The sequence below is a fragment of the Moschus berezovskii genome, chromosome 19 (genome assembly GCF_049115385.1).
Source record: "Moschus berezovskii isolate FMDL1 chromosome 19, NW_MosBer_1.0, whole genome shotgun sequence".
Classification (NCBI taxonomy): Eukaryota; Metazoa; Chordata; class Mammalia; order Artiodactyla; family Moschidae; genus Moschus; species Moschus berezovskii.
Window position 1 is genome coordinate 8,832,631 of NC_142478.1, and position 19,214 is coordinate 8,851,844.

The window sequence follows — 19,214 nt, forward strand, 5'->3', positions numbered from 1 at the left end:
AACAGACAGCTACACCGCGGCCAGGGCACGCCGTCAGAGGGCAGGGCCTTCCCAGCTTCCCTCCGTGGTGTCACACTGCTCTGAATTACACTCCAGCCTCTCACTCCACATCTTGTTTCCCATCACGTGCTTTAGCCCCAGACCGATAGCCCTGCTCTCTCTGTTGTCCGCCAGCCACAGAGAAGCCTGACTTGTCTCAAGGGAGCTGAACAGAAGCCAGCTCAGTAAGAGAGACAGCTGTTGTTAAATCTGTGTGACCAGAGCTTAATCAAGGCTGGGCAGCCCTTTCCCCAGGCCCAGTGGCCAGCAGGGGTCCTCGGGTTCCTGACCGTGCCACCTGATCGGCCAGCCCTCCAGAGCCCATGGAAAGGCACCTTGGAAGGTTTAAGGTGCACATGAACTTTACTTCTCTTGCTCCAGATGAACGGTTTTCACCTTCTGGAGCCCTAAAGCACATTTATTTGGGGCTCAAAAGTCTCTGAAAACATAATAAATAAAATGGATGCCCTCCTTGGGGTAGGAGCGACCAAACAATGTGCACATAAGGCTTCTTTCTGGCCCACATGTGCCAAGTCATTTATTCTAGAAACAGCTCCCACATCAGTCCTGCCCTGAACTACCCTAGGTTAGGAAAATAAATGCCTCGCTAGACCCTCCAAAGTGGGACCAGGCTGCGTATGGGTGGAGCAGACCTACCTTTTGGTCTAAGGACACTCAGGGTAAAAACGGAAATCTTTTCTGAGATTTTTTTTTTTTTTGAGATGCTTTTAGCATCCAGGAGCTGGTGCAGCAACCAGGACCCCAAGTCAGGAAGCTGGGGGAACAGAAGCGGCTGACAGAGGAGGACCCCGCTGACCTTTGGTGGGTGTCTCAGGGTTCGGATCAGAGAGGTCCACGCGGAAGAGCAGGTACTGCTGGGCTTGTATGAGGAGGCCAGGGAAGTCCCTCTCCATGGAGGCGAACTGTTCGATCTTATTCTTCACAGACGCGAGGACCTGTCAAAACCAGCACTAATGACGCTAATACTTCAGCATGGAGTTCTGCTCTGCGTTATCAGGACATCTGTCAGGCACAGCCCCCACTGCTGGAATGTCGGGGTTTAACTGCCTGGGTGTTCTGGGGGGAGTGTGCTCTCAAAACATCAAATCAAGCAAGCTTCGAATCTTCAGTTTGTCTAGAATGATCCACACAACCAGCGTGAAAGGACTGAGCTGGAGCGCAAAGAACAGGGGAGAGGGGCGGGCCGGGGCCGGGGGTCGGGGGCAGGCCGGGGGCCAGGGGCAGTGCCGGGGGCCTTGCATCAGCCACACCTCCGCAACAAGTGTGCACAGGTGCGCGGGGTGGGGCCTTGCATGAGCTACGCCTTCGGCAGGTGTGCACAGGGCATGGGGCCGGGCAGTACCTGGGGCCGGGCGGTACCTGGTACAGGGAGCGCACGCTGGGCTGGAAGACCATGTTGGTGTTGAGCAGGAAGGAGCGCAGGAGGGGCTGGGGGTAGCTGGCCAGCTGTGTGATGATGCCAATGAGCAGCAAGTTCACGTGCAGCGAGTTCTCCAGCATGTTCTCCAGCTTGGACAAGACTACGCTGATGAACGGGCCTGCGGAAGGACACGAGGCTCAGGGCCGGCTGGGTGCAGGGGCCGTCTCTCCTGAAGACCAAAGAGTCAGGGGGACCACCGCGGGGCCACTGGGGGCAAATCAAGCTCAGACAAGTGCGGCTGAGGTGACCAGGGTACCTCAAAACCAAACCACGAGACATACCACCGCCACAAAAACAAAGCAGAAACCCGTGGTTTGGGAGGTAGTGTTTTCACTCCCTGAGCAGTTTTAATACTTTGAAAATTATTATGGACCTTAGAAAAAATGACCAGTGATTTAATTTTTAAAACCAAAATGTACTTTTCATACTATTTCTGTATCTCTTGAGGCTGCCAATGCTTTAAAACATGGCACTCTTCATTCCCTAATGGTGCATGCCATAGCCAACAGTGCCAAAACTGTAGCCCGCCAGGCTCCTCTGTCCATAGAATTCTCCAGGCAAGAATACTGGAGTGGGTTGCCATTCCTTCTGCAGCGGATCTTCCCCACCCAGGGATCCAGCCCATTTCTCCTGTGTGTCCTGCACTGCAGGCAGATTCTTCACCCACTGAGCCATCAGAGAAGCCCTCATGCTATATAGGGTGTCATGCAAACATTCAGTTCAGTTCAGTGGCTCAGTCCTGTCCGACCCTTTGCGACACCATGAATCACAGCACGCCAGGCCTCCCTGTCCATTCAGTTCAGTTCAGTCCAGTTGCTCAGTCATCACCGACTCTTTGCGACCCCATGAATCACAGCACGCCAGGCCTCCCTGGCCATCACCAACTCCCGGAGTTCACTCAAACTCATGTCCATTGAGTTGGTGATGCCATCCAGCCATCTCATTCTCTGTCGTCCCCGTCTCCTCCCGCCCCCAATCCCTCCTAGCATCAGAGTCTTTTCCAGTGAGTCAAGTCATCGCATGAGGTGGCCAAAGTATTGGAGTTTCAGCTTTAGCATCAGTCCTTCCAATGAACACCCAGGATCGATCTCCTCCAGAATGGACTGGTTGGATCTCCTTGCAGTCCAAGGGCCTCTTAAGAGTCTTCTCCAGCACCACAGTTCAAAAGCATCAATTCTTCAGCGATCAGCTTTCTTCACAGTCCAACTCTCACATCCATACATGACCACGGGAAAAACCATAGCCTTGACTAGACGGACCTTTGCTGGCAAAATAATGTCTCTGCCCTGTCCATCAGCAGCCATCAAAAGTTTAAGTAACAAAGTCTTCCTGTTGCTAAAGAACAGCAAACGCCTACAAACTGTGTTTACCAACAGCAGCACTGAGAAGGGGGTAGGGCTGTCCATTCCCCAGAAGCACCAAAGACTCTTGCCAATATCACTATATGGAGAAACGGATGGACAAGACTCTGTACTCCCAATGCAGAGGGCCCAGGTTCTATCCCTGGTCAGGGAACTAGATCCCTCCTACTATAATAAAGACCCAGCGCAGCCAAATAAAATTAAAAAAAAAAAAAAGAAGATGAGAGGTGAAGGAGGCCTTGGCTATAATTTTAGAGCCACAACTTTAAGTTGTGGAGGGGAGGGACTCGGTGCTCAGTTTGGGGAACTGGAGTCTGGTGTATCCAAGTTTCCTTAAGCAAGGAATTCCTTAAGACTGTAAAAGCAGTTCATTAAAAAAAAAGACAAAAAGAAGCTTCAACTAAGTTGGGTCACTAGAAAAATAATATGCTTTCTATCTGAGTTGATTGAAGACAAGGATAATCCAGAAAATAAATCTGGCATTAATAAAATTACTTGAAGATGTTTTCCATTTTCACCATAAAAGTGGTCCATTAAGCAAAATCAATGAGAATTTTCTATTTCCCCCAGTGGAGCTATTGATGATGCCTCTAAACCATGGCATGTTTTTGACAAAAGCACATAACCCCTGATGAATAAGCACGCCTTGTGAAGATTTCACCAACATTAATATGGGTCTAACAAAAACATGCTCCATCACAAGGTGCCTCATTCAGAAGCCTTGGGAGGGGGAGAGGGTAAACCTTTGTAAGAAGGCAGACGCTGTCTGTGAGAAACGGGAAAAGCAAACCTAAGCCTTGTCCCCACACTGGCAAGTAACAGAGTAACAGTGACGTTTCTGCCACGGCAAACTCAGATGCCGTCTCAGGGGCACCTTAGAGCCCGGGAGAGACAGCTTCCGCCTGTGTGTCAAGACTGGCCCCAGCTGCCCCTTCCCTGGGAGGGGCAGAGCTCCTGAGCCGCTTCTCATGACACAGGGAGGTCAATGAATTCTTCGAACAGAGAGTCCCTGCTTACAAAACAAAGCTGGGAGAGGCTGCCAAACACATTCAGAAACTCTGGACTGCAAGACCACTGTGACAGCAACTTGACTGGGTTCCACCAGGAACCCCCAAAATGTCACCAGCAGCTTTACTTAATTCTAGTCTTCCAGGCACACCTGCCAGGGGAAGGCTGCTGTCCTCACTCCCTGACCCCGACTGGGGCTCACGCCCAAACCGACCCCGCTCCCCTGCCGTCCCTGGGACTCAGCATCTGTTTCCTTCCAGAGGGACAGAGACAAATGGCTCAGGTGATACTTGGGTGCGAAGAGTCTCCTATAAAACATATTTCTTTCCTTGGACTTCCCTAGGGGTACAGTGAATAGAAATCTACAAGCCATGAATAAACGAGCCTCATGAAGATTTCGCCAACATTAATACGAGTTTAACAAGACATACTTCATCACAAGATGCTTCATTCAGAAGCCTTCGTAGTGGAAGAGGGTAAACCCAGAGGACACGTGTTTGACCCTTGGTCCGGGAAGATCCTACATGCTACAGGGCAGCTGAGCCTGTGCTCTCGAGCTCGGGAACCACAATACAGGCTGCAACTACTGGAGCCCACGTGCCTAGAGCCGGCGCTCCAAAACAAGAGGAGCCACCGCAATGAGAAGCCTGTGCCACAAGGAAGAGCAGTCCTGCTCACTGCAACGAGAGAAAGCCTGCGCAGCAGCAAAGACCCAGCGCAGCCAAAACTCAGCTCATGAAAACCATCTCCTTAATGAGAGCCCTCAACGTCCCGGCCATCCTGCAAACGCAAAAGCCGCATGGTGCGGTGGCAGCAGTGACGGCCCACCGTCCAGCACTACCGTCAGGGGGGAAACCCCAGCCTGCCACCACGCCCGGGAGAGTCCGCGCCATCACTGTCTCACTGTCAGGTCAAGGTCAGCAGACTGTCATTATAATCCACTAACCCCATTCATTACAGTTTCTTGAAGTGAAGTCGCTCAGTCGTGTCCGACTCTGCAACCCCGTGGACTGTAGCCTACCAGGCTCCTCCGTCCATGGGATTCTCCAGGCAAGAATACTGGAGTGGGTGCCATTGCCTTCTCCAGGGGATCTTCCCAACCCAGGGATTGAACCCGGGTCTCCCGAATTCCAGGCAGACGCTTTAACCTCTGAGTCACCAGGGAATGCTCTTAGGCATGTGCAATAAGAAACATATATTAAATCTTTTCAAGTTCCTGTTTCATTCTTCATTGATTCTAGCACTTTTAAAAAAACCTCCTGAGTGAAGTGCAGGAGGAAGGGGAAACGGGCAAGCAGCTGAAAATGAGAAAACTTGGTTACGGTTCAGAAAGCCACACGGGTGTGTGGGAATGAGGCTGCATTTTTTCCCCTTCTAGGAAGACAGACTAACCCCAACCCCATAAAATACAGAATTTTCAGAACAACGAATGCTACGCCATTCCCTTCTCTCCCCTCAGGCCCTCCTCCCCTGCTTCAGTGAACCCCACCCTGCTGGAGGTTCTAACTCCAAGAGGCGCCACCATCACTCTGAGCCTCAGCTCCCACCTGGGAACCACCTCCCGAACGCAGACCATCACCTCCACCCTGCTGCCAGCACTGCCTGAGGTCAGTCTCCTCACTTGTCTGCTGTTCAGCAACAGTTTTTCTATCTTAATGAAGACTAAAATGATTTAAAATATTTCTTCTTCTGAGAGTACACGGGTATAAAATAAAGAATAGGCCTCCTGGCAGAGGCAACTCCTGTTAACAGATCCAAGTGCATTCTTCCAGCAATGTTTCATGTACATAATAAACTATAATAATTGAGTTATCATTAAAAACATTCATCACTTATTACGTGCCAGGCAGTGTTGTAAGCACTCTTCATGTATTGACTTACTTAAATATTCACAACAACCCTACAAAGTGTGTTTATTGTTGAGTTAGCCAAAAAAGTTCACCTGGGTTTTTCCATAAGATGTGACCCAATCGAACTTTTTAGCCAACCCAGTAGTTATCCCCAGGCTGCAGTCCACGGGGTCGCAAGACTTGGACACAACTTAGCAGCTAAACCACCACCACCAAAGGTGATGCAGAATGAGTAAACAGAGTCACAATTTTCATTCAGGCCACCTGTTTCCAGTGTCAATACTCTTAACCAACACACTGTCCTGCTTCCCAGGGTGAGTGAGAGTATGTGTGTGTGTCTGTGTGTGTCTACCTCCTGGTGCTTTTTTGAAACAAATGATAAAATGACAATACTGTCTACACACTGTTCAGCCTCTCGTTTCTGCACTGCAGTGTCTCCCCCAGAGACGATGCCGTATCACCATGCACAGAGCCATCTTGTTCATTCACAAGACACCCGGTTGCCATGGGTGTGACATGAGCAAAACAGCCCCCTACTGGTGGCCGCGTGGGTGACTTCTATTATAAGGAACGCTGCAGTGAGCATCTCTGTGTGCGCATCTTGGCCCACCGTGGGACCACAGCTGTGAAAATGCTCCTGCAGACACTATCACTCCTGCATCCTGAATCCAGATGCAATGACAAGTCTCTTAGTTGGATCTTCCTGGCACCAGCCTCTCCTCACTCCAGGGCTCTCTCCACAGCCTTCAAGACTGGCCTTTCCAAACAGGAATCTGGTCACATCACTCACCCACTCTGACGGGGAGTCTTCAGGGCCTGGAGCACAAGCCCCCACTCCTCAGCGTGGCCTGCGGGCTCCCTGAGTCAGCGTACACCAGTCTCATGGCTTCCTCTCTACTCCCGAGATCCAGGCCTTGTCACCCCCATGTGGTGGCAGGCTCTTTCTCTTCACCTGCTGTTTCCCCTGCCTGACTATTGTTCTCAGGTGATTGTACCCAGAAGCTTCTTTTCTCTACGGCCCCCCTCTGTGAAGCCTTTCCCACTCCCCGCACTGGGCCCCCATAGGATTCAGATACTATGACTAATAATACATTTCTCACGAAGAGCATACAGTTCTTTGCTGATGTCTCCTCTGAAAGTCTACAAATCCCTTCATTTCTGTGTCCTTAGCACAGAGTCTCAGGGGATTGATAAAAGATTGCTGAATGCGTGAATAAATAAAATAAATTAGATAAATGCAATGGAATGCTTTGATTTAGCTGAACAGTAAATCCATTTCTGCAGACATTAGGATTCCATGGAGAGTGCATGGTAAGTCACTTCAGTCATGTCCGACTTCTTATGACCCCATGGACTGTAGCTCTCAGGCTCCTCTGCCCATGGGATTCTCCAGGCAAGAGTACTGGAGTGAGTTGCCATTTCCTCCTCCAGGAGATCTTCCCAAGCCAGGGATTGAACCCATATCACCTGTGGCTCCGTATTGCAGGCAGATTCTTTACCACTGAGCCACCAAGGAAGCCCTCCGTGGACAGAGGGAAGTTAAACCAAATGCTACAGAACAAACTTAGAAGTTTTGGACATGACAAAGTTCACATACATGGAGAGAGAAAAGAAGCTGTACAAGGTTCAAAGGAGGAAACAGGCGAGGTTTTAGTTAAAATTACCTATATGTATCCAAATCTCAGATTATGGTTTGTTGATTTTCAGGTGTATCATATTCAAAATATTGATGTTATTTAATATGTGATGTATTAGATTTTTTTTTTGTCCTAAGCTAACTGTGTGGATCACAACTGCAGAAAATTATTCAAGAGATGGGACTACCAGACCACCTCACCTGCCTCCTGAGAAACCTATATGCAGATCAAAAAGCAACAGTTAGAACTGGACGTGGAACAACGGACTGGTTCAAAATTGAGAAAGGAGTACATCAAGGCTGTGTATTGTCACCCAGCTTATTTAACTTCTATGGAGAGTACATTGTGTGAAATGTCAGGCTGGATGAAGCACAAGCTGGAATCAAGATTATCAGGAGAAGTATCAATAATCAGATACACAGATGACACCACCCTTATGGCAGAAAGCAAAGAGGAATTAAAGAGCCTCTTGATGAAAGTGAAAGAGGAGGGTGAAAAAGCTGGCTTAAAACTCATTCAAAAAACTAAGATCATGACATCCAGTCCCATCACTTCATGGCAAATGGATGGAGAAATAATGGCAACAGTGGCAGACTCCAAATTTTTTTTTTTTTTTTTTTGGGGGGCTCCAAAATCACTGCAGTCAGTGACTGCAGCCATGAAACCAAAAGACGCTTGCTCCTGGGAAGAAAAGGTATGACATCCTTGATAGTATGTTAAAAAGCAGAGACACTACTTTGCCGACAAAGGTCCATCTAGTCAAACTATGGTTTTTCCAGTAGTCATGTATGGGTTAAGAGTTGGACCATAAAGAAGGCTGAGCACTGAAGAATTGATGCTTTCTAACTATAGTGCTGGAAGAGACTCTTGAGAGTCCCTTGGACTGCAAGGAGATCAAACCAGTCAATCTTAAAGGAAATCAGTACTGGGTATTCATGGAAGGACTGATGCTAAAGCTGAAACTCCAATACTTTGGCCACCTGATTTGAAGAGCCCACTCACTGGAAAGACCATGGTGCTGGGAAAGATTGAGGGCAGGAGGAGAAGGGGACGACAGAGGATGAGACGGTTGGATGGCATCACTGACTAATGGACATGAGTCTGAGCAAACTCCAGGAGATGGTGAAGGACAGGGAAGCCTGGTGTGTTGCAATCCATGGGGTCGCAAAGAGTTGGACACAACTGAGCAGCGGAACAACAACAATACTTTGTTTCCTCAATTTGCTTAGTGCCCAGGGGTGAAGCTCCTTTGTAAGAAGGCTAGTATTCTAAAGAACAGGCTTCACTAGCAGTGGGTGGTCCTGCTGTCCTGGAGAACACAGCAGACAAACTTGGAAGTCCTGCTGAAGAGAGTGAACGGGGCACCCGGAGGGCAGAGCTGGTGTTGGCTCGGGCCTTGCTCCCACCAAACTCGGCCTCGCGCTCAGTGGGTCAGGGCCCTCATGCTCCCCACCCTCCCCTCACCAACTGGGAAAGCCAGATTATCTAATCCATTTTACTTATGATTGATTGACTGAATTTTAATTAAAACCCATTTACCCTGAAATGTTATCTCAGCTAGAACTTCAAGCCTTTTAATTGTGGAATTAAAACAGCCTTCCCTGTTTAAACAAATATTCAGCCGTCAGTAAATAGATGAAGAAATGTTGGAGGAGGTGGAAGAGCACGCTGAGATCATGTCAGCCAACCTGGCTGGACCCGAAGATGCTGTGACTGCGTGTAATTTGGGATCCAAGCAGGCGGCAAGGGGGCGTGGTCCTTCCCCACCAAGCCGTCCCCTCCTGGCTGGGGAAGGATGCGCCTCAGCTGAGGCTGCTGGGGGCTGCCTGTGGAGACAGCAATGCCACAGCCCACCCTCCACCCCCAGGATCACATTTAGTTGTCCCAGGGTTGGGACACCAAGGCCACTTGGCTGAAGTGCCAGAGTCAGGAGTCCCCACAGGCCTGACTCCCAGGCCTGTCTGTCCCGCTGGGATGCTGGCTGCTTCAGGACCCTCTCCTCTAACTGGACCTTTCAGGGGTCCTACCTCAGCTGCCCCCAAGCCTGAGGAACCTCCCTCTGTGCCATGATTTCCAGGTTCAGACTGTAAAGGAGCAGGACCCTGTGGGCCCTTCCCAGGACAGACCTCCCCCATGTCTCCTGCGTGCCTCTTGTCTGCAGAGAAACTTTAGCCAAAGAAAAACTTTAATCAGAAAACTACAAAAGCAAAGGAAAATAGTCAAGCGAGACAAAATAATAATAGTACTCTAGCTATTAAACAAAATCAAGGACCTTTAGTTCCTCTTCAAAGGCTAGAGATGACATTCTAAGCGATGTCCTATGAGCTGTTTTGCAGATGTTTTGCAGCTGTTCTTCAAACCCCCACCAGATAGAAAAAGTTAACCACAGGATGACCAGACTCTGGCCATGACCTAAGCTGCCACAATTCTGAGAACTGGTCTCAAAGTAATAGGGACAAACCAACCCTGGAACTGCAGATTAACTGTACTGAAAACAACCTAGACGATGCTGGTCAGACTACTGCAAGACGAATTTCAAGTTGACTGTCAGGGCTGGCAGTGCCTGTTCTGCATGTAGCCCCCTCCCTCCACCTGTGCACACCCGAAGCCCGCCTCTGAAAGCTCTTCCCCCCGATCAGCAGTGGGGAGTTGGCTTTTGGACATGAGTCCACCTTCTCCCCAGGCTGCCAGCCTCCTGAATAAAGCAGTCTTTCTTTTCCTACCAACACGTGTCTCTCAAGTATTAGCTTTTAACCAGTGAGTAGCCAAATCTGACTTTGGTAATAATTTTACTGGGCTAATAATTTAATAATAATAATTCTACCATAATTCCTCACCTCAAGTCACTTGCCTGATACGCCATCCTAGCCCTTTGCCTCTTCCATGATTTCTGCCCACCATTAAGGGTCTATCACTGGAACACACCCATTCTTTTATTAGAGTGGCGCGCTTATGTGGATCTACTCTACTCGTGTTTGGATGAAGATTTTGTGATTAACTGAAATGAGTTCCCAGGCAAAGGCGTGACTAACTCCAATGGCCTGTGCTGTCTGTATACAGCCACACTGATTCAGGGGTATTCTGAGCACCTGCTCTATGCTCTGCCCACTGCTCAGGACTAGTCAGCGCAGAGACCAAGCCAATGACTGCACCCTCATGAAGCTCACAAGCCAGTGGAGGAAATCAAAATCGTTTTTTAAAACAATTAACATATAAAACATATAAAAACAAATGCTAAGGAGAAAAATAAATTAAGACTAGAGGCGGAGAAGGGGATAACAGAGGATGAGATGGTTGGATGGCATCACTGACTCAATGGACATGAGTTTGAGCAAACTCCAGGAGATAGTGGAGGACAGGGAAGCCTGGTCTGCTGCGGGCCATGGGGTCGCAAAGAGTCAGGCACAACTTAGTGACTGAACACCAAAAAAGAAGAAATGAGGCTATTAAATAATGAGACTAGACTTCTTGTGTGGTTGAGTGAGTCCTACTGGCCTCTCAAGAGAAGTTACTCAATGGCAAAATATAACCTCTAATTTGCTTGGGGTGGGGGGTCGGGCGGGGAAAAAGACAATCATTGCAAGATGATAAAAGAAGAGAAAAATGAAACCACCCCTCCCCGCTCCTTACAAAAACACGTCCACCCCTCTGGTAGGTAAACTGATAAGGCTCCTTACCTGCGCCTACCTCACTCCTCTGATGCAATACGTACAAGTGCTTTCAAAAGCAGAAACCACAAAGCAATCTGAGGGCGTCACCTGTGAACGGGGTGCTCTGCGTCCTTGCAGGACGGTGACTGGCAACGGCGGCGTCACCTCGCGCTCCGAACGGGGACGGCGGGGCCTCTGGCGGCGGGGCCTCAGCTGTGAAAGAGTCAAAGTCGTCGTCATCCTCTGGGTCTGTCGTCCCCTCCTCCTCTCCCCCGTGGCGCTCGTCTGTCTCCCCCTCCGGCTCCTTTGTGACCAGCAGGGTGTCTGGTGAGGAGAGATCCCGCTCCAGCAGGCCCTCGGTGCTGGAACCCAGCTCTTTAATGATCTGGTCGTACTGGGCCATGAAGTCGTCACCCTCGGGGCCCGCCGCTGCTGGCTGGGCACCGGGCTCCGCCTCGGGGCTGGGGGCTGCTGACTCGGGGGTTGGTTCCGGGGTGACCTCAGGCTCGTTCGCTGGTGCTGGGTCCCTGGACACACTGTGAAGCGCGGCCGAGTCGTCCCTGCTCTGTTCCTCCTCTGAATCCGTCTCTGGCTCAGGGCCAGGCAGGGGGCCGTTGTTCAGGGGGCCACCCTGGACCTGGGTCTGGGCTGGGGGCCCCACGGAGTCCTCCTGTGAACCACGTGTGTCTTCAGCATCCTTCTCCGCACACAGCCTGTACACCATCACATCGTCCTGGAAGTCAGACTCTTCGATGTAAGCCCCTTTGAAGAGCAGGATGGCATTCTTCTTCATCTCCTGGATGTGTTTGGGGGGGTCCACGGGGGCCGGGGGGCTGGCATTCTCGGCATCCTCATATGGCCCGGGGGAGCCCCCGCCGGTTCCCGAGGAGATCCCGGTGTCATAGCTGTCATCCCACTCCAGCTCCGTGTGGCTCTTCTCCTTCCCGGGAGCCAGCAGGGGCCCGGTCATCCCGGGCACCTGCTGCGGAGGCCAGAGCACAGGGGAGGTGGTGCCGCGGGCCCTCTCCTTGGGCGGGCCCAGGCAGAATGCCTCGGGGTCAGGGGAGTCTCCATCATACAGGGCGGACCACACGCGGCAGTCCTGCATGCAGCGGAGGATGTTGCTGTGGGCCTCCCAGAGGTACTGCAGGTAGCTGATGTCCAGGGCTTTGCCATACTCCACGATGCAGGCCGACGGCGGGAAGGCCTCGGGGAGCGGCTGCTCTGTGGGCCCTGCCCCAGGAGACACACGAGTCAGAACGGGTGCGACCCTGCGGGGCCGCCGAGACCCTGTCCCCCCAGCCACTGTGGTTCTAAAGACTTCTGACCAGGATTCTCAAAGAACAAAAAACGGTTACAGTTTTAGGAGGAAAAAATAAAACCAGAAACTCTACCCTCATAGGAGATACAAAACCAACCTGGCCATCGCCAGTGGAAGTCTGTTACTGGGTGTTAGAGAAATGTGAGCCAATGATGCAACCTCTCAAGCTGTTGGGAGGATTAAGTGAAGTAATATTTCCAATATGGCACCTGCCATAGAGCAGGTAATAATTAAAAAGATTTTTGTTTTGACTCTAAAGTAGAAAGCCTATGTAATCCGTGAACTTGGAAAACAGATTTTCTCTAGAAAACCCTGGGTTTTTTGAAAAGCCTGTTAATTCATTCTGCCATCCTGAGAATTACTGGGAGTTTTACGTTCCAAGTAGTGTCTTGCAATAAATTTTCATATTCATTACCAAAATAGCCCCTTTAACCTAAGAATGATACACTGACTACCTTTGATATTAGAAGCTCTCAACCATGTAACTGAAATAGCTATGCAAACATCTGCATTGAAGTTTACATTTCCATTAGGAAAAAAATGGACCCAGACAAGGGCAAACACAAATGCTACCATTTTTTAAAACATCTACCCCAGGCACTTTATCGGTGCTGTCGAATTTAATCCTCACGAGCCTATGTGGAGACACTGTTTTCTCCATTTACAGATGAAGAAATTGAGGCTCAGAGACAAAGATCCCCCGAGAGCCGGTGGCAGAGCCTCAGGTCAAGCCACAAGTCCTACTCCCTACCTCCCCAGGTCAAGGCCATCTCATGTCAACCCTTCTCCTTATTTCGTTCAAGTGTCTCCATCATCTAAAATGAGCGCTAACTCCCCCTTAGCTATAGCCAACCCCCGGCCCCACGCTGTTTAAAAAGACGTGCGAATGCAACACATCTCATACCTGTACACTGAGGATGCTGCTAGAAAGCCTAGTGAAAACTGAGGCCTGGGGGGCTGACTGGGTGAGAGCTGGGCACGTCAGTGAATATTTATTACAACTTTAAGAAGCAGAAAAGGCAATACCCCTAGCTAGTCAGTCATAAAAGAAACAGGACTCACTGCAGCATCCCCTGTCTACCGAGAAACACACATCCAAGCAGAGATGGAATCTGGTATCCTCTGTTTATAGAGATTAGAGAGGGCTGCCTGGCAGGCTGGGACCCGGGACCCTGTGCTTCAGTGCTCACACCTGGACGTGCATCTCCTCCTCCCCTCCAGCAACAGAATACACAGAAGCTATGAGGAACTAAAAATAACTGCATGCATGCACAGACGGGGCAAATTATGAAAAACAGCACACAGAAAGGCCAGAACTGAACTGCCACTCCTGCGCTGGCAGAAGCAAAAGCAGGGCGCTGAGCATGATCCCGCACACAGCACCACCAAGGGGGCCGGCAGACCACCTAAGCCGCCCCGCTGAGCCCACCTATCGGCTCACCCCACCTATCGGCTCACCCCCACCTTCATCCTCACCCTATTTAAGGGACCAGCGTGACCCCGGCTTGGGGAGCAAGCAAGGGGATCTGTTTCTTGTTCTTGGGCTGCAGCAAGAGGCCCGGGGAAAGCCTTGCCTGAATTCCTCCCCTGGCCTCTTGTCAATTTCTATCGCTTAAAGGATCAGGGATGCAGGTCGGCAAGACCCCTACCTGGGCTATCACGCGTGCACTTTGACCAGAGAATATAATCCCTCTCCTGGTTCCCAAGCGTCAGGGTGATCCCGCTGGAGCAACAGACGGGGGTCAGGGCGAGCAGCTTGGCCGCAGACACAGAGTAACAGTCTCTCTCCTTCACAGCCCACCTCTGGCTCAGCATCATGTGATTGCAAGGGATCAGATACCTGGAAGACAAGAAGGGCCGCGTTCAGAGTCTGCAGGTCCATTCCCGTGATTGGGGGGGTTCATCCTTTCTGCACTTCCACTCCAGCCCCCTACCAGCCCCCTGGGCTCACTCCTGAGCTTAAAGCTTGTCAAGGGCTTCTTTTTTCTGACAGCAGATCTAAGGGCCTTCACAGGTTAACGTCGCCAAACTTCCCCTCTTAATGGATGTGCTATCCTTCTGTGCCCCCGGGCCTTTACCTCTGTGGTACCCTCTCCCTGCAGTATGCTTCCCCTCCCCGTGCCAGACACCCGCCTTGTCATCCTAAAAAACTCCAACTTCAGTGTCACTTTCTCCAGGAAGGCGTCCGGGCTTCCTACTCCAAGGTGGAGACACCCTCTCCCTCCACTATGCTCATGGCCCTCTGCTAAGGCACTGCTCTCAGAATCACTACTATTTTGGTGTCTGTCTTCTCAGCACGATGTGCTTCCAGAAGCAGCACCTCCTTCAAGAGTCCTCCCACGGTCAGTGCTCAGAGTGGGCACCGAATGACAGCAATTGCACAAAAAGGCAGAGACCCTGTCAGAGTGCCAACCTCCTTACATTCTCCCATGGGGTCATGAGAATATCTTGTGCCACAGTGTTCTGGCACCAGTTCCGAAGGGGGTGTATGTAAGGGTGGGGGTGTCCCCACACCACCAAGCAAGCAGTGCTCCAGACTAAAGGTGTCCTTTGGTTCAACTCGAGTCTGACACTGTCTACTCGGAGATGGCAGTGAAGCCCACGGGGTGAGGGTTGGGTCCTACAACACTTCCCAGCACACACACACACACACACACACACACACACACACACACATTTCAGATGCCAGTCACAAGTCCAGGCTGTCACCTGAGCTCTTGAGGGTCCAACAACCCCCTCTTGGTTTGATCAGTTTGCTAGAGCAGTGCACAGAACCCAGAGGCTTTTGTTTAACTTATTAATTTTATATTGGAGCACAGCCAGTGAACAGTTTCAAGCGGACAGCAAAGGGACTCAGCCAGATATACACATGTGTCCATTCTCCCCCAATTCCCCTCCCATCCAAGCTGCTACGTAACACTGAGCAGAGTGCCCTGTGCTATACAGTAGGTACCAGCTGGTTCAGTTCAGTTCAGTATAGTCACATTCGACGCTTTGCGACCCCATGAACCGTAGCACGCCAGCCCTCCCTGTCCATCACCAACTCTCGGAGTTCACCAAACTCATGTCCATTGAGTCAGTGATGCCATCCAGCCATCTCATCCTCTGTCATCCCCTGCTCCTCCTGCCCTCAATCTTTCCCAACACCAGGGTCTTTTCAAATGAGTCAGCTCTTCGCATCAGGTGGTATTGAAGTTTCATCCTCAACATCAGTCCTTCCAATGAACACCCAGGACTGATTTCCTTTAGGATGGACCCACTTAAAATACAGCAATGTGTACGTGTCCATCCCAAACTCCCTAACTATCCCTTTCCCTCACCACTTAAGTTTGTTCTCTAAATCTCTGAGTCTGTCTCTGTTTTGTAAATAAAGAATTCAGAGACATATGACTTACTGGGTCACTGGTTTGTTAGGAAAGGATGTAACTCAGGAACAGTCAGAGAGAGAGATGCAGGGGGTCAGGGGTCAGGGAGGATGTGGAGGTTCTGTGTCATTTCCCGGCCACCTCGCTCCCAGCACCTCCACCAACAGGAGGCTCTCCAAACCCAGCCATTGTGGGGCTTTATGGAGGTTTCACTGCTAATTGAATCACTGACCATTCTCACTTAATTCAACCTTCTCCTCTCCCCGGATATCAGGGGCTCAGAAGAAAAAGGACAAACATCACAGTGGCCCAGGGGGCCCCGTTTCACACCAAACACTTTTGGGAGAGGGTGACAAAGCCTCTCAGGATCATCACACAGCTGGAGACAAGAAAATGTGGGCAGTCATTTCTGACACACTGGCGCACACTGGCAGGCTGTGAGGCTGGAATCAAGTGCTTTTCAGTGGCTTCCTTTTCTAAAAGGGAGAAAGATCACGCTGTTTGTTTAAACAAAGATGGAACAAACGGGATGGAAGCCTCACGGCCAGAGCCAAGTGCCCCACATTTGTGTGGGAGCCAATTCCAGAGACCCCGAGCCCTGAGGCGGACAACCACAACCTTCAATAAACCTGCATGGTTTTGTTTCTGTATTTAGCTTTCAAGAGAGAGGCAGTACAGAGGAAAACAAGCGATGATTAAGGATTCAGCAAAAAGATAAAAGTACAACTTCCAGGGTATGTCCCGAGGCCAGTAAACATTGAGCTGTCTCCCACAGCTCCTGCGGATCCACAAGAGGAAAACCTATGTCTGCATTAATGACTGACCTGCTGCAAGTGCCTGAGTCAAGGAGGAAAAGAGATTTCATTCTCTTCATAGCACACGACACTGTGGTCTTTATAATGTTCGTGGCATGAAATGACAAGCTTGCCACTGAACCTCCAGTTCTCAAATAATAAGTCAAGGACTTCCCTGGTGCTCCAGTGGCTAAGACTCCAGGTTCCCAATGCAGGGGGCCTGGATTCATTCTTTGGTCAGGGAACTAAATCCCACATGCCACAGGCAATCAAATAAGGAACATAAATACAAATAAAGATATATAAATAAATACTTAAATTGCGCTAAGTCACTTCAGTCATGTCTGACTCTTTGTGACCCTATGGACTGTAGCCAGGCTCCTCTGTCCATGGGATTCCCCAAGCAAGAATACTGGAGTGGGTTACCATGCCCTCCTCCAAGGAATCTTTCCGACCAGGGATCAAACCCATGTCTCTTATGTTTCCTACACTGGCAGGTGGGTTCTTTACCACTAAAGCTACTACCTTTAATCAGTAAATCAAATTATGCCTCATTCAACCCAAACCTTAGCTAGATTGCCAAGTAAGGGAGACGCAGTCTCCCCTCCCACACTCACAGGCATACCACACACACAGACACCTGAGCCCAAACCCCCATCACTAAGATGCAGACACACCCCGCATGTCTGACGCAGCAGCACTGACTTGCCAGCGCAGGTGCATGGAGCTCAAAGGGTCTAAGAACAAACAGGAAAGACAGGAGAAGGCAGTGTGGGAAATGGGCCCGGTCTATCCTCATCCTTAGCTCAGCTTTGGGGATGTGTGCCTGAGTCCTACTGGAGAGGAAACAGATCCTATAGGCAGAAAATGAAAGAGCTCCTTTCATGAGGATCTCTGTGAGAGGAGACACTTTGTGGACCAAGAGTGATGCAAAGGAGAGAAGCCTTCTCTGGCCTGCACAGTTCTGGCCCCAAGGACACACTGGGAGTCTGTACTCATCCAGCCCTCGGGCCCTCCATCACCCCCGAGCCCTCTCAGGAGCGGGGACCCAGCAGGGACGGAAGGGAGGCAGCACCAATCAAGGGCTCAGCAGAGATGCTCCTGTGGCAACCGCACTGGAGCACAGACTTGTGCATGAGCCCGCGTAAGACCCCACCCCTGGGCTCCCACAGAACTGACAGTTGATGCTTCTCAGGGGGCCATGGTCCTAGACAAGGGGTGGGGGGCAGGTAAGAGCCAGGAAAACCTGTCCTGTGGTTGCTGATGCGAACTCTTCTGCCGTCACAAGGGAGAGAGGCCCAGGGAAATTCACATTATATAGAATTTATATTGTATCCTTATTCTCATCATTAATTATTTAAGAAACAACCTGCTTTGATGCTTTTATATACTGCAGGAACTTGATGACTGCTTATAGCTCAAACCAAGCATATTTCATGACTTAAGTTGATATACATAGATTTCTACTCTGTATTTGAAGAAGTAAAAAAAAAAAAAGGAACAGTGGATCAAACCTAATAGAGCTATTTACCAAATATCACCGGTGGGTAGCTTGGAATTATATTAGAATAAATAGTGATTGGGAATTTGCAACTTTGCAAATACACACTTTCAGTAGAAACTAAAAATTTTCTTCTGAGTAAATCAAATAAAGGGATCCCCCAGTGGTTGAAGGAGAGGGTTCTATACAATTAGAAATTGGAGAATCAACCCAAATGAATAACACCCCTGCATTTAAAGCAGGACTTCTACTACTGTGCTTTTATAATGAAGGACTATCCCAGAGAGAAGCGTGGGGGAACCACACACTCACACCCTGTCTTCCCTCAGTTACAGAGAGAGACCAGCAACAGAACGAACTCAGATGTTCCCGAAACGTCGACCATCAAGACTAAGTGGCTGATGACAGCAGAAAAATCACTTAGGAAAATTAGTACAGATGTCTGTCATCAAACTGTCTTTTCATTTCAACTATACTTGCCTGGGGTGGGATTTTATTTAAGTTCAGGAAGCAGTAAATATTACATAATTGGAAACTAACAAATGTCTTTAGATGCTCAGGTTACTCAAAGCCATCCCAATACAGCAGGAAAAAAAAATATTTCCTACATTGTCCTCCCATTTTTCATTATCTCCCTAGCCCTCTGCAGCCCTGGGTCCATTTTCTATGTTATTGGATATCACTCATTGAAATAAATCATCATCACTTCTGAAACAATTCAGTGACAACCAATCAATAACAGAGCATACACATTGCCTGCTGCTACACTGACAATAAAAACAAATAGAGCAGTCAGGTACGATGAAGTAAGCAAGACGCTTCTTAGGAGAGGATGACAGCCTCAGTATGCACTGACAGGCAAAAATCTTAAAAGCAATGTGAGTGACTTTCAAAAAGCCCCTTTGTTTCTCAAAGAAGCGTTGGCCGTATTTCTCCTATTCATCGCTCCCTAGGTTGGCTTCTTTTCCCCTCTCCTCCAGAAACCTAATGCTCACATAAGATGGGAATGTTCCTGAAGTGAACAGACAGCTTCTCTTTGAGCACAACAGTCTCCACCTGAACACGAAAGGTGCTGCAGTTCATAAACCTGCCAAAGGGCCAGCACTTGTGAAAGAGAAGCTCCAACCAGAACATTCAGAAATGGCATTCAGGGTACTAAGCAATTAGTGGCGCCTAAACTAGTAAGTGTCAGCAGTCCCTGCCTGCCTCTGGCCCATCACAGGTCACGTCCTGCGAGGTGGACAATT

At 49.7% G+C, this 19,214-nt stretch overlaps 1 protein-coding gene across 8 annotated transcripts in view; it reads right to left on the bottom strand.

The window, feature by feature from the left end:
* The window catches only part of FHIP1A (FHF complex subunit HOOK interacting protein 1A), a 315,123-nt gene that overhangs the window by 11,745 nt on the left and 284,164 nt on the right, over nucleotides 1-19,214 (bottom strand). For 6 of the 8 annotated variants that reach the window (XM_088827972.1, XM_055405473.2, XM_055405469.2 and 3 more), the window contains 4 exons: nucleotides 13,957-14,147; nucleotides 11,095-12,219; nucleotides 1,420-1,598; nucleotides 857-995 (listed from right to left, as the gene is read on the bottom strand). In XM_088827972.1, coding sequence (XP_088684098.1) covers nucleotides 857-995; nucleotides 1,420-1,598; nucleotides 11,095-12,219; nucleotides 13,957-14,147 — 1,634 coding nt within the window. Of the gene's footprint in view, nucleotides 1-856; nucleotides 996-1,419; nucleotides 1,599-11,013; nucleotides 12,220-13,956; nucleotides 14,148-19,214 lie in introns of those variants that run through there. The other 2 variants (XM_055405474.2, XM_088827974.1) reach the window with 2 other exon arrangements.